The sequence below is a fragment of the Kogia breviceps genome, chromosome 2, assembly GCF_026419965.1.
Source record: "Kogia breviceps isolate mKogBre1 chromosome 2, mKogBre1 haplotype 1, whole genome shotgun sequence".
Taxonomy (NCBI): Eukaryota; Metazoa; Chordata; class Mammalia; order Artiodactyla; family Physeteridae; genus Kogia; species Kogia breviceps.
In genome coordinates, this window is record NC_081311.1 from 59,154,533 (window position 1) to 59,170,855 (window position 16,323).

Below are 16,323 nucleotides of genomic sequence, written 5' to 3' on the forward strand. Positions count from 1 at the left end.
TTAATCTACTGCTGCCTTATTTATCTGGCATTATGGGGAAAAGGGTTATTTCACATAATAGAAATTTTCAGATAAAAGATCCCTTTAAATAACTTCTAAAAATTTAAACTTTTTAAATGAACATTAAAAAAACCTATATATGTATGTATGTGTGCATATGTATACATGTGTATATACATATGTATATATTTTAAATAGTTTTACAGTGTTTATGGTAAAAGTAAGTTTTCTGCCCCACCCCAAGACTAAACCTAATTCTTGCTCTCCAGAGGCAGTCACTTTCATTCTTCTGTTTTATTTGACATTATATCTTCTAGTCACACACACAAAAACACACTCTCTCTCTCCCATGCTCTCAATATTATTTCATAATTTTGTTTAAAATAATTTTTGGCTTTTACTTGATGGAAATGTTTAAATATAGTTCATAGCTAAGACAATGGAACGCAAAGATTAAATCCCTTTCTCGTATAACTTCTTACACAATTCTCCAGAGTTAATAACTAAAAAAAAAAAAGTTTGCTCTGTTTCTTGTGCGCCTATCACCAATTCATCTTCAGACTATTCTATCAATTTTTAATGTTTCCTTTGGAGAAATCTCTCCTAGAGCTCCTTCTTTAGAAAGGCTGCATTTTCTAGTCCCTCCTGCATGGCTATTTCTTGGAATAAAACTTAACCCTCATCTTGGGAATTTCTCTTTTCTATATTGGATCCTTTGTTTCCTGAATCCCATGTCCTCCTCTTTCTCAGTTTACTCCTTAGTTTTGATGTAGTGTATCCTTGAATTATTTTCTCAAAGGAGGGATGGAGGATAAACTTGTTTTTTTAATGTCAGATTTACTGAGGTTTAATTTACAAACAGAAAAATTCACCATTTTTAGCTATACAGTTCAAAGAGTTTTGACACATTCAGTCATGTAATCACCACCTCAATAAAGACAACATTTTCATCACTCCAAAAAGTTCCCTTGTGTCCCTTTGTAGTCAATTCCCTTCCTCACTTAAAGCTGTGGGGCTACCACTGATCTGATTTCTGAGTCCTATAGGTTTGCCTTTTCTAGAATGGCATATAAATGCAATCACACAGTATTTGTCCAAATACCTTTTGTATCTGGCTATTTTCACTCAGCAAAATATGTTTCAGATTCATCCATGTTATTGCATGTACAATTAATTATTTATCTATTCTTTGTCTACAGTTTCCTTATCCATTCACAGATTGATGGGTATTCTGGACTATTTCCAGGTTTGGGTGATTATGAATAAAGACCACATACAGGTCTTTGCATGGATGTTATGTTTTCATTTTTCTTGGGTAAATACCTAGCAAGGAAACTGTTGAGTCCTATGTTAAGTTTATGTTTAACTTCTTAAGAAACAATCAAACTGTTTTCAAAGCAGTTGTACTATTTTGCATTTCTACCAGCAAAGTATGAGAGCATCAGTTGCTCTGAAACCTCGTCAGGCCTTGTCATTAGCAAGTTTTTTCATTTTAGTAATTCTAGTAGTTGTGGGGTTGGAGAGTAAATTTTTTTGAGACTTACAAATTTTAAAATACCCTTGGGTCTAGCCTTATGTCTATCTGGTAGTTTGCCTAGGCAGAACATTTTAGGTTAGACATTATTTTGTCTCAGAATGTTAGAGGCATTTGTTCTATTGCCATCTCACTTCCACAGTTGCTAAGAAGTTTGATGCTATTTGGATTTCCAATCTTTGTGTGTTACTTGTTTTGTCTCTTAAGAAGCTTTTAGGATCTTCTGTCTATACCTAGTGTTCTGAAATTTTTCATGTCTTGTACTGGGTGCTCGGTGGGCCCTTTCAATCTAGGAAGTCACATTCTTTGATTCTGAGAAATTTCCTTTTATTATAGCTTAGATAATATCTTCCTCTTCATTTTCTCTATGTTCTTCCTAAAACCCCTATTTTTTCTACTGTTGGGCCAATTGGATTGATCTTACTTTTTCTCCTCTACTTCTTATCTCTGCTCTACATGCTGGGCAATTTCATCAAATCCATGTTCCAATTATCCTGCCGGATTTAAAATTTCTACTTTCATTTTTTATTTTTCAAAAGCTTGTTTTCTCTGAAGTTTCCTTTCTCATAGTCTACTGTTACTGTCTCATAGAACACAATATCTCTTATCTGTGAGTATACGAATGGTTATTTTTTTTTGAAGTGTTCTTCTGCTCCCAATTTTGTGTTTCCCAGTTTGCTTTTTTTCTATTTGCATTAATCTGTTTTCCTCAAATGTGTTGATTCTTGACTGACCGTTCATATTTGACAGGGAAGTACTAAAAAAAAAATAATGTGATGCTCTGTGTGCATGGACTGAGGTTGTGATGTATGGGTTTCACTGTGACAGAACAGAGGTCTAGTTGATGAGATAGGGATATCTCTCCTACCACAGTATCTATAGTCCTTTTCTCTTGCGCAGGTTTTCCAAGGAGAAGAATCTGTTCTCCTTCTTGGAAGACTGGGGCTGGGTATGTCTGGGGCTGGGAAGTTAGTCTGGTTACTTAAGGAAGGGAGCTGGAAGTCTCTGTGATCTAGATTTACAGTTAATCAATTTAATTACATTAAATCAGTTAATTTACAGTTAATCACAGAAAATACAATGAAAACAGGCACCTTTGTTCTCATCTGGGCATGGTGTCCCCGAGTCCAGAGTCCCTCACAATCAACTACTCTGGTGAACAAAACACCTGTCTTCTGTTGCGGTAGAACAGGTCTTAAATTGATTTTCAACCAGTTCTCCCATACTTAGCTCCTATCTATACCCAGTCTTGGGAGATGTTTGATGCCTCCTGTTTTGAGAGTTTTTCTGGAGTACTGCAGTACAAATAAACTCACCTCTTGGGCACCGCTAGTCCCCAATGCCCAACCTCACAACAGACACTTAGCTTTCTACTTTCCAAATTTTCATTATTATCACTGCTTCTACCTTCATGGGATTATTGGGAGCCCCCATCCCCACTTTTTCTTGTTTAGTGAAGTGTGGTAAGGAAATTGTCAAATGTGTTTTCAATATCTCATATTTATTCTAATGCAATGCTTTCTAAAATGCATTATATATGTTATGCCTTTTTTTCTGGATAGAACTTAATTTTCTTTCATAATTCAGAGTCATCACTGTGAACACTGATTATTAAACTGGACATGGTAATGACCTCAGAGACTACTGAGAAATGAAAGGCAGTGAAGCCCCAGATTAATGTGGTTTTTCCATTATTTATGTGTGCTTTTTATAGTGCTTCTGTTTTCTCTATTATGGTTATTAGCTATCCTTCCTCACATATAAGTGGGCCTGCCTCTAGAAGCATCTCTATCTCCTAATTTTTTGTTTATGATGTGCTGAAGCTCTTGGAATTGTGTCAAGTAAGCTTCAGAAGCAGACTCTGAGACAAAGATCACTGTGAAAGTTATTAGGAATGTTCCCAAGGGAAAATATAGGGTAGTGGGGAAATGAGATCAGGAAGCAAGGCAAGAGTGAGACGTTAAGCAAAGCCCTGTGGTAAACTCAGGCAAGGGTAACTTCGGCTCAATCCTGTGAGGAATCTGGGAGACAGTGTAGGTCCAACCTAAAAGTTGTCCTAATTAGGGAAAAGAGAAAGGAAATATTTATGCCCCACCTCATCAGTTATTGGTTAAGGGCTGCTGATGAAGGGATGTAAATTTCCAAGTATGTTTGGCTCTCTTTTTAAGCAGGCAAAGTGTATTCCAGCAGCCTAAGAGCAGTTCTCCAACAAAGACATACAATTGTTGGATGTTGGAAGTATAAGTGTGCAAAAAAATGGAAAAGAGATCTGAGGGGATATAGGACAGCACCTGCTACCATTCTCCTGTGAATAAAGTTTAGATACTTAAGAGCATGGGGCTTTGTAGCTGGTGGCACTGTAGATTGTTAGGCAAAATCTGGTTTCAAACCCCCATTACAAATTGAAAACATATGTCTATACAAAACTTTGTATACGAATGTTCATAGCAGCATTATTAATAGTAGCCCAAAAGTGGACACAACTCAAACCTTCATCAATTAATGAATGGATGAGCTAAATGTAGTATATCCAAACAATGAAATAATATTCTGTAATAAAAAGGAATGAAGTATTGATACATACTACTTATATGGATGAATCTTAAAAACATTATGCTAAATGAAAGAAGCCAGACACAAAATAAGGCCTCATGTTGTAATGGCCATTTATATGAAATGTCCAGAATAGACAAATCCATAGAAATAGAAACAGAAAGTAGATTGTGGTTGCCAGGGTCTGGAGGGAGCAGGGAAATGGGGTGTGACTGATAATGGATATGAGTCTATTTGGGGTGTTGAAAACGTTCTGGAATTAGTGGTGATGGTTGCACAACTTTGTAAATATACTAAAAACCACTGAATTGTACACTTTAAAATAAAATCCTCACGATCAATCATTTCCCTCTTTTTTCCCATTATGCCTTTCATAGTCATCTACAGAACCTCAGCATCCATTCTCTGATTTCTTGAGATTTTAGTTTTTGGTTTACTGTCACTCTCCAAAACTTCTCCTGTTGTGGTATATATCCTTCTCACTCTTTTTACTTCTCCTCCTATGACCTTGTCTTTTACTCTACTTCAGCGACCCACCATCCACGGTTATAAACTGGATCTTGTCATTATCAAGATTATTCTTCATAATCTCAACGTCAAGAATTCTATACTAACCAACACCTCTTGTCTTTCCATCTTATTCCTTCTATTTTTTTTTTTCGTGGTATGCGGGCCTCTCACTGTTGTGGCCTCTCCCATTGCAGAGCACAGGCCCCAGACGCGCAGGCTCAGCGGCCATGGCTCACGGGCCCAGCCGCTCTGCGGCATGTGGGATCTTCCCGGACCGGGGCACGAACCCGTGTCCCCTGCATCGGCAGGCGGACTCTCAACCACTGCGCCACCAGGAAAGCCCCCATCTTATTCCTTCTAGTACTCCAACTTTAATAATTCTGAGACCCCAAATCCATAGATCTTATAACACTTTCACTGTCCTTCACCTACCTCATATCCTCCTGTCCCTCCTTATCTACCTCATATCCTCCTGTCCCTCCTTATCTACCTATGTCCATGGTTAGTCATTATAATCACTTCCTTTCCTCTTTTTCCTTCATTGCATTGCATAGCAAAACTTCAAGCCCACTTAAATCCAATTAGCTACCTATTCTATACCTGTATCTGTGCAGTTGAGTGAGGCTGGTAAAAACACACAATATCAACATGACTATTAACCTCAAGGAGGTCTTTAGTGCTGCTACTACATCACACAAGTCTATTCACTCTCATAGATGACTATTTTACACTTCATCCTTTCTCCTCAAACCTCTGAGCTTCTCTCTTCTAAATCTCTGTTTTCAGAGGAAATAAAAACAATCAGCAGAGGACTTCCTCATGCTTTACCATCACATCTAGCAACCTTATATCTGTTTCCATTATTTTCTGTCTTCCCCTCTGTTATGAATTAATAGACCCTGTGCCTAAGACCAGCCTCTCCCACCCTCTAGATCCTACCCCTTTTCATCTACTCAAGGATATTATTCCATCAATTATACCCTCTCTTTCCTCTAACAGTATCTCCTTCCCTCTAAATTGGGTCATTCCTATCATCAGTACAACAATCATGCTATATAATATAGCCCATCCAAAACAAAACCCTGGTGACTCCATATCCTCTCCTCCTTTCTCCAATTCAACTTCATTTCTCTGTTGCCCTTATAGAAAAACTTTTAAGGGCTTGTAAGACTTGATTGTTTCCAATTTCTCTCTTCCCATTCTCTTCCTCTCTCTCATTTCTTTACCCAATTTTTTTACTTTGAAAAATTCTGATCATAACAAAAGAAAAGCTGAAAGATAAACACTTTATATTTTTCACTTAAATCTATCAATTATTTACAATAATCAACATTTTCCCATATTTGCTTTATTTCCCTCTTTCTATACAAACCTAAATACACATACACACTCTTGGAGGAGACTAAACCCTTCCCAAAATAAGTTGCAGACATTATGACACTTCTCCCCTAAATACTTCAACATGTATCTCCAAAGAACAAGGATACCCTCTTCATAGCCCAATATGCTATTACACCCAGGAAACTGTAACACCGATTTAGTGTTAAACTGTATCATTTAATATGCCATCCATATTCAAATTTTCCTAACTGTCCCTAAAATGTCCTTTATAGCAGTATTTTTTTTCTTGATTGAGGATTCAGTTAAAGTTCATGTACTGCACTTGGTTATGGCTCTTCAACTTCCCTTATAATTCCCTTGAAGAACTTCCCCTCTCAGTCAACCATTTTTCGTTTGTTTTGTTTATCACTATGGGTTCATAGATTCTTTTTCTTATTCAGTATATTATAATCCATTACCATCATTATGCTTTTTAATGTTCCAATTGTCCTAATTTGATCAATGGGAGCCCCTTAAGACCAGCTCATATGTTCTTTTGATAGGTTTCCATTTCCTTGCTTTATGGCACAAAACCTATTTCAGGCTAATTTTATGCTTACCATGCCCCAGACTTAAAATTAGCCATTTCTCTAAGGAGCCCTGGTCTGTTCCTTTAGTAGAGATTGGTATTTAGAAACCATGATCTGGATGCTCATGGTGCTTCACAGCTACTGAGTTTTTCCTACAAACCATTTCACATCAGTTCATAGAAATCTTCCTCATTCTTTTCTATGACTAAATAGTACTCTATTGTGTAGGTGTACCACAGTACATTCAACCAGTTTTCCATGGATAAGCATTTAGATTATTTCCAATATTTATAATTATTACAATTAATGTCACAATGAATAACTCTGTCCATATGCTGTTTCATATTTGTGGAGATATACCTTTAGGTAAATTCCAGTCTCACATTCTCTCTTGAACCCATTATAATCAGGCTTTTGCCCTTATTAACTCTTGTCAAAGTCAATGGTCAATTATCCTCATCTTACTTGACCCCTCAGCAGCATTTGACACAGCTAATTATAATTATTCCTGTCTTCTTTTTTTTTTTTTTTTTTTTTTTTTTTTTTCGGTATGCGGGCCTCTCACTGTTGTGGCCTCTCTCGTTGCGGAGCACAGGCTCCGGACGCACAGGCTCAGCGGCCATGGCTCACGGGCTTAATTGCTCCGCGGCATGTGGGATCTTCCCGGACCAGGGCACGAACCCGTGTCTCCTGCATTGGCAGGCGGATTCTCAACCACTGCGCCACCAGGGAAGCCCCTCCTGTCTTCTTAAAATACTTTTTTTTTTTAACTTGGCTTCCATTAATACTCTCTCACTCTCTCTGCCCTGACCTCTTCAGTCTTCTTCTTTACTAGTTTTGCCTTACTTTTCTGACCTCTAAACATTATACCTGTTCTTGGGTTCAATCTTCAATCTTCTTTTCCCTTCTAAACTCACTTCCTAGTAGACATTATCTAATATCATGGCTTTACCTACACTTGTAACTCCCAAATTTCAGCCTAGATCGCTCTGAACACTAACTCATCTTTCCATCTCTTACTTGACCTCTGATTTGGTGTAAAAGATACTTTAAACTTGACATGTCTAAAACCAAACTTACTTTTCTCTTCAAGTCAGGTCTTTCCACAGTCTTCCCACCTCTATAAAGGGCAACTCCATCCTTCCAGTCAAAAATCCTGGAATAATTCTTGAATTCTCTCTTTCTCTTACACCTTACATGCAAATCCATAAGCAAATCTTGTTGCCTGTATGTATATACATACACACACACACACACATATATATACATACATATATGTATATCTACACACACACGTATATGTATGTACCACTACTCTTCTCATCCAATCCACCCCATCTTTGTCTGGATGAATTCAATAATTTAACTAACCTCTACTTTCCCATCCCCACTCCCGGGCTATTCTATTAACAACAATTAGAGTGACCTTTTATTTATTTATTTATTTTTTTGGTACGCGGGCCTCTCACTGTTGTGGCCTCTCCCACTGCGGAGCACAGGCTCCGGACGCGCAGGCTCAGCGGCCATGGCTCACGGGCCCAGCCGCTCCACGGGATGTGGGATCTTCCCGGACCGGGGCACAAACCCGTGTCCCCTGCATCGGCAGGCGGACTCTTAACCACTGCGTCACCAGGGAAGCCCCTAGAGTGACCTTTTAAAATGGAAGTTAGATCGCTCTACTCTTCTCCTAAATGCTTTCCAATGGCTTCCCTTTTCACTTAGAATGAAAGCTAAAGTCCTTACAATTGTCTACAAGTACCTACAAAATCTGGACTCCTGTCTCCTCTCAGATCTCATCTCCAACTGTTCTCTCCATCTTTCACTTGCTGTTCCTTAAACATGCTAAACCTACTACCAATTCAGGATTCCTGCACCTTGCTGTTTCCTCTGCCTAGAGTACTCTTTCATCAGATATCCACATGCTGCCTTCCTTACTTCCTTAGGGTCTTCTGTTGGAAAAATTGTGTATGATAGAACAGGGAAGGAGATATAGGGATCTAACAGCTTCTTAAACAGCTTTCTTATTTTAGCACCACCCTTTCACCCACAGTATCCAGAGTTTTGAGAAATCTGCAAGATAGTTTGGGTTGGTTCTCAGTTTTCCCAACTGCTGCTTTAGAATTAGGTTACTTTAGCTCTGCTAGTTGCCACCCACCCATCTGCTTTTCTTCTTTTTTATTTTTTAATATTCATTTATTTATTTGGTTGCACGGGGTCTTAGTTGCAGCATGCGGGATCTTTTATTTGTGGCATATGGGATCTAGTTCCCTGACCAGGGATAGAACCCGGGCCCCCTGCATTGAAGTGGGGAGTCTTAACCACTGGACCACCAGGGAAGTCCCTCACCCATCTGCTTTCAAACTCCCAAAAATGTATGGCTGTTTTCTCCTCTCTTATCTACTCTTTCCTTGTAAGTTTACAACTTAAGACCAACAAACACAACTTCTTTACTATACTTTTAGTCAGGGCTTGAGAGAATAAAATGTTATATATATGTCATTCTGCCATCTTAAGGTGGACATTTTAATTCATTTCATTTAAAAAAAAAAAACCATATACTATAAGGCACTTTCAGAAGGGCACAACATTTTATAAAAACAAGACAGCACTACAAACTTTCAAAAGATTTTTTAAAACTACAAATATAAAAACTAATAGCTTTGAGTTTTGTTCTATTCTTATTTTTCATATAATATACTATATTCTTTTTTATGCATTCAGTATTTATAAAAACAGGATACTATCCACAAATCAGTTTGTATTTGTGATAGTTCTAATTTATTTGATGATACATGAGAACTCCCCATATTTTTAAAAGAAGCAAAACCCTGTTCATCTTTTTTTTTTTTTAAAGTAAACAAATTCCATTTATTACATATAACATTCCAGGAAACCCTTTTCAAATCTGAAGCCCCAAGGAGCTATAACATAGCTGTAGAAAAATAAATTAAGCAGTGGTTCTTCCTACTCATCTAGGCTTAAGTCTAGTTTACTCTAAGGGAAAAAGGCAATTCTAAAGCATATCTTTATATACGACCAGATAAAGCAAATGGGAAGTATATATCAACCAAAACAACAATAATAAAACAATGTAATTATCATGAATATATCATTATCACTGCTAGTACAGCTATCTTCTACAAACTTGGCAACTAGAAACAAAACTTACCTGTCTAAGAATATATCCGGGAGTGGTGGATAGGTCTGCATGTCAGGCACTCGCTCGTGGACTATAACCATTATGAAAGATGTAAATCCGAACACTATAAAAACATATATACAACTCAATATGGTCTTCCAATACTCTGGGTCCAATCTTCGAATAGAATGTTTGTTTTTACCATTCACATACTGGTATTGATCAGAATTCAAATCAGTGATGGGTCCATCACAGTCGTGTGAAGGTTCCCCATTACAGAGCCACTCTGCACTCTGAAGAGCACTGATGAAAGGGCTCATGGAACTCAACGGACTGTCACTGTTGTATCCCATCTCTTCTAAAACATCAATATGTATTTTCTGCAGTTTTCGGACTGACAGCATTAACCTTTTAATGTCACCTAAGACTTTGATTTCCAGAGGAGGAGACCGGAGATCATATTCAGTCAACGTTAGCAATGTGATTCCATCAAGTCGGTGTTTATTGCATAAAATGTCCACATACTCAAAAAAGCCTTCATCCTTCAGCCAAACAGCTACATGCTTGGTAGTCCAGCGGCGAATGCAGAGCTGATTAGGAAAAGCCATTTCCTCTTCCACGGCCTGTCAAGGGAAAACAGGAAAATAAAGCAAAAATTTCAGGGTGTCCTAACAACTCCTTTGAAAACAAAATACACGTAAACACATCAGAAACAGTAATTCATCTACACTGCCCTATTGGCTTCCAGCCGAGAGCAAAAGAAACAAAAATTATTCATTAATGAGTAGTTTTCAACAGATTAACATTCTAATAATTATATGTATATAACCCCAATAGCAGAAGGAAAGCTAATGACCGAACATTTTTACAAAATGTTTTTTTGGTAATATTTTACAAATGGCTTTTCCACACCACAGCAAGCCATAACTTAATTAGAAAAAGCCTACTGGTGAGAACAATTGAGAAAAATAACTCAACACTTTTCATAAAATGGGATATATAGAAAGATTTGTTATATGTAAAAATAAATCAAATTTCAGAAATCTTCATGTTCACGGAATAAGTATCCCCCCCACCCCACCTCCAAAAAAGAACATAACCCCACAAAGGCAGATAGATAACTAATTCCAGGAAACCCCTTAGATTAAGCATATTTCTATGTACTATACAAATAATTTCTATAACAGATATAAAGCCTTTACTAGATATAAATATCTATAAATATCTTAACAGCTCATTTCTTTCTATACCTTGAATATTCTATTACAGAACTGGAAAAGGAATTTTCTTCTTAAACTATCATTGAGATTTAGTGATAAAACATTTCAATGTACCATAAATTTGAGGGGCCATATTTTATACTGCAATTATAGTATTTCCTTTATTTTTTTAATTTTAATTTTTGGCCTCAGCACATGGTTTGCGGGATCTTAGTTCCCTGACCAGGGATTGAACCCGGGACCTCAGCAGTGAAAGCATGGAGTCCTAAGCATTGGACCCCTGGGGAATTCCCTATACTGCAATTATAAAAGGCCAATAATGTACTGTTTCAAAAAGTACTAATAATTTTTACTACTTTGATCCCACACAGTTCTGTTTACGTTCTTTTTCCATTTTAAAATGTTCAGTAACTTGGGCCTATATCAGGTTTATAAACTTTATCAGATATACAGGACACAAAGGCCTACATGGAGAAAAAACTTAGTTCCCTAAAGTACTTTCTCAACTAAACTACTAAAGCCTGTGGGCTTTCTGACATTTTCCAGATCTCTAAAGACCATATTTCCTTCTGAGATAATTTTTTAAAAACACAGTAAGGGGACTTCCCTGGTAGCGCAGTGGATAGGACTCCGCACTTCCAATGCACGGGGTCCGGATTTGATCCCTGGTCAGAGAATTAGATCCCACATACATGCCACAACTAAGGAGCCCACATGCCACAACTAAGACCTGGTGCAACCAAAATAAATAAATAAATATTATATTTTTTTAAAAACCCACAGTAGGTAAATTTTAAAGCACTAAAAAAGAAGAAGAAGGAGAAAAATGATACAACAAACACTCATGTGCCTACTACTCAGCTTGAAAGAAAAGAAAAAAAACCCAAACAGTTCCAATACATATGTTCTGTTTCTCAATCTGGGTATTAGTTACACAGGTGAAAATTCATCAATCTGTATAAGCATGACCTACACTTTACATATGTTGAACTTGATTTTTAAAGTTTGCTTTAAAAGCATAACAAAACATCAATACAACTGAATGTCCTTCCCTGATAGCAACACCTTCCTCTCCTCTCAGATGGAGTAATTCCTGATTTTAGTGCTTATCATTCCCTTACAACATGCATTTTTGGCTATGAAAAACTTTCTATGCTTCCTTATGCTAAGGAAAGTAAAAAGCTGCTACTTCTGCATTCTTCTATCCATTCAAAATCTTGCCATGAATACTTATAATCACCTGAAAAAGGCAGATACTCAACTACCTAGGTACCTCTTACACCATCAGTCCAGCCAACAGGCTCTGGACGCGCAGGCTCAGCGGCCATGGCTCACGGGCCCAGCCGCTCCGCGGCATGTTGAATCCTCCCGAACCGGGGCACAAACCCGTGTCCCCTGCATCGGCAGGCGGACTCTCAACCACTGCGCCACCAGGGAAGCCCTAAAATATGTGTTTCTTAATTACTAAAAAGCAATCCTAGTTTTTGGAAACCTTAAATCACAGTGTTTCAAAACAGCTTTTAATAGTATTAATCCACAATAGCTTTTCAGTCTTAAAAAATTAACAGTACATGCATCTGTAAGGACATGCTTTTTTTTTTAATTTTAAAAATTTATTTATTTATTTATGGCTGTGTTGGGTCTTCGTTTCTGTGCGAGGGCTTTCTCTAGTTGTGACAAGCGGGGGCCACTCCTCATCGCGGTACGCAGGCCCCTCACTATCGCGGCCTCTCTTGTGGAGCACAGGCTCCAGACGCGCACGCTCAGTACATGTGGCGCATGCGCTTAGTTTCTCCGCGGCATGTGGGATCTTCCCAGACCAGGGCTCAAATCCATGTCCCCTGCATTGGCAGGCAGACTCTCAAGCACTGCGCCACCAGGGAAGCCCTGTAAGGACATGTTTTATTTTTATTTTTATTTTTTATTGCGTTGCACGGGTCTCTCACTGTTGTGGCCTCTCCCGTTGCGCAGCACAGGCTCCAGACGCGCAGGCTCACGTGGCTGGGCTCACGGGCCCAGCCACTCCGTGGCATGTGGGATCTTCCCGGACCGGGGCACGAACCCGTGTGCCCTGCATCAGCAGGCGGACTCTCAACCACTGCACCACCAGGGAAGCCCAGGACATGTTTTAAAAGACTAATTCTTATATACTGCAGAGCTACAAAAATCGTACTCAACTTTTTTTTTTACCTACAGTATATCAGTGCCATCCCAAAGGCCAAGGAATTATGATTTATTCACTTTCAACTCATGGAATTTATACACATTGATATATATAATTTTATATCATGTATTACATATATATAGCTTCATTTTATTTTTTTTATTTTTATTTTTTTTTGTGGTATGTGGGCCTCTCACTGTTGTGGCCTCTCCCGTTGCGGAGCACAGGCTCCAGACGCGCAGGCTCAGCGGCCATGGCTCACGGGCCCAGCCGCTCCGCGGCATGTGGGATCTTCCCGGACCGGGGCACGAACCCGTGTCCCCTGCATCGGCAGGCGGATTCTCAACCATTGCGCCACCAGGGAAGCCCTATAGCTCCATTTTAAATGGTTTTGCTATGTTTTAGTCCATATAGATAGCCAGATGGCTTCATCCTACACACTACATACATATCTTTTCCCCAAGGTATCCTCTGAATAAATTATTTCATCCCTGAATATCCAACAAACACATGCTACAAACTCTGCAACAATTACGATGTAATAAGTATGAGAAGCTCTTCTCATACAAAATAAGGCCAGATTCCTTCTGTCATTTTACTTCTATTCTGCTACCTTTCTCCTTCTTCTAACAGCTTACCACCAACGGGATCCAAGTCACCCCCATCCTTTTAGCCTTATTCTTCAGTAGTTTCATCTCACACACTGCTCAAAATGATCTCTTTCATCGTTATTTTTTTTTCTGTCTTATAGCACCTTCAATCTGGCTAACAATCTGTTCTTTATACCCTCAATGTGGCTAACAAACAGGCTTTGATGCTGGTGTTTTAGCTGCTAGAAAATATGAGTTATCATACAAGAAAGCCTCCTGGAAGTCTTTGAGCCTGCTGTGGCAATGCCCTAAAAGCATGACACATTGCACTGTTGTGCTTCATCAGGTCAGGGCACACCCGTTAACTGCATGCTATTACATATAGTTAGAGGCCCATATTTAGATAACACTATGAAAACCTGCATTAAAGAGGTATATTAACAGATGATAAAAGGCTTCAAGGCAATTTAATATCTAAAAGCATGACACATTGCACTGTTGTGCTTCATCAGGTCAGGGCACACCCGTTAATTGCATGCTACTACATATAGTTAGAGGCCCATATTTAGATAACACTATGAAAACCTACATTAAAGAGGTATATTAACAGATGATAAAAGGCTTCAAGGCAATTTAATATTTACATTGTACCATAGGAACTACAGGGGACAGGAGACTTTTAACGAAGAATATGACAGCTATAATAAGTTTCATACAAATATACATAATGAAGAAATTAGGTAAGTAAATGTTTCAGAATACTTTCAGCTTTAACCAATAATTAATGTGAATCAACTATCAGTTAAAGGGACTTCTGCTTCTGGCCAAGATGCAATAAGAGAAACCAGATTTACTTTTCCACCTGAAAGAGCCAAAAAATAGATAAAATATATGGGGAGAAAACCAGTTTCAAGACAATGGGCACCAGACAACAAAGGAGATCCTTGAGAGGAGGAAACAAGGTGAGCCCTACTGCCCCAGCCATGAATGGTAAAGGATATAAACTGGGTGAGGCCCAGCAGACTTGGTGAGTTGCAATGGAACTGAGAGTCTAGGGAAATCAAGGTGGCTAGAGTACCTGGGATAGAATACTAGAGAGGAGAAAGATACACAGACAGAGAACTTGTTATGGACTAAATGTTTATATTCCCCCCAAATTCATGTTGAAATTCTAACCCCCAATAGGATAGTATTAGGAGGTGATTATTTCATGAAGGCAGAACCCTCGTGAATGGAATTAATGCCTTTATGAGAGACACCCCAGAGAGTTCTCTCTTCCCTTCTGTCATGGAAAGACACAACTAGAAGATGACCATCTATGAACTAGGAAGCAGGTCCTCACAGACACCAAATCTGCTGACACTTTGATCTTGGACTCCTCAGCCTCCAAAACTGTGAGAAATAGATTTGTTGTTTAAGCCGCCCAGCCTATGGTATTTTTGTTATAACAGCCCAAGCAGACTAAGATGGAACTCCAGAGATTTGCAAAGGATCTCCCTTGAATAGGCAGCGGAATGCTGAGCAGTACATATATGTGAGGAAACCAAACAAGACTCAAAAAAGAACCACCCAGAAAGATTAGAGGCAATAACACCCAGTATTCACACAAGACCACTAAAAGTGCCTACTATAAACAACCAGACTGGAAAAAAACAAAAAATCTCATGATTCATGGGGCACTGGGTAGAGTACACAATAAGATCTTTCCATAGTAGTAAGGCAAAATTAACCCTAAAACAGTAGTTCTCAACTGAGGGCAATCTGCCCCCCCCCATAATATTTGGCAATTTCTGAAGACATTTTTGGTTGTCACAACTAGGGGATCATCTAAAGACTAGAGGCTAAGAATGCTGTTAAAACACTCTACAATGCACAGGACAGCCCCTCACAACAAAGAATTATCTGACCCAAAGTGTTATAGTTCTAATATTGAGAAATCCTGCCCTAAACCTAAACATGTCTCTTGTCCAGCCAAACAAATCTTAAAAGCAGAACCAAAAGAATCAAACTGTTTTCAAGTAATTTAACTACATTCCACAACAAAGCGGAAGAATATTAATAGCAATAAGAAAGTATTCAGCACCCAACAGGTAAAATCACAATGTCTGGAAACCAACCAAAGATTACCAGGCATGCAAAGAAGTAGAAAAATTCATTTATAATGAGGAGAAAATCAATTGAAATTGACCCAGAACTGACACAGATAATAAAATTATCAGACAAGGAAATTAACATAGTTATAATAACTGTATTACATATGTTCAAAAAGTTAAATAGCGATATAGACACATAAAAAAGATCCAACTCAAACTTCTAGAGATGAAATTACAAGATATGTAATAAAAACCACACTGGATGGGATTAACAGCTGATCAGATATTGCAGAAGAATAGTAAACTTGAAGACATAACAATAGGAATTATTCAAAATGAAACACAGGAAAAACAGAATTTTTAAAAATGAAGAGAATATTATTCAGTCTTTAAAAGGAATCTTGAAGACATTGTGCTAAGTGAAATAAGCCAGACACAAAAGGACAAATATTGTATGATTCACTTGGATGAGGTAGTCAAATTCACAGAGACAGAAAGTAGATGTTGGTTTCCAGGGACTGTGCAGTAGGAGACAAATACCCATTATTGTTTAATGGGTACAAAGTTTCCATATGGGATAATGAAACAGTTCTGGAAATGGATGGTGGTG

At 38.3% G+C, this 16,323-nt stretch overlaps 1 protein-coding gene across 5 annotated transcripts in view; it reads right to left on the minus strand.

The window, feature by feature from the left end:
- Nucleotides 1–16,323, minus strand: part of SAMD8 (sterile alpha motif domain containing 8) — a 114,014-nt gene that overhangs the window by 15,894 nt on the left and 81,797 nt on the right. For all 5 annotated transcript variants that reach the window (XM_059053157.2, XM_059053158.2, XM_067025322.1 and 2 more), the window contains one exon: nucleotides 9,677–10,269. In XM_059053157.2, coding sequence (XP_058909140.1) covers nucleotides 9,677–10,269 — 593 coding nt within the window. The remainder of the gene's footprint in view (nucleotides 1–9,676; nucleotides 10,270–16,323) is intronic.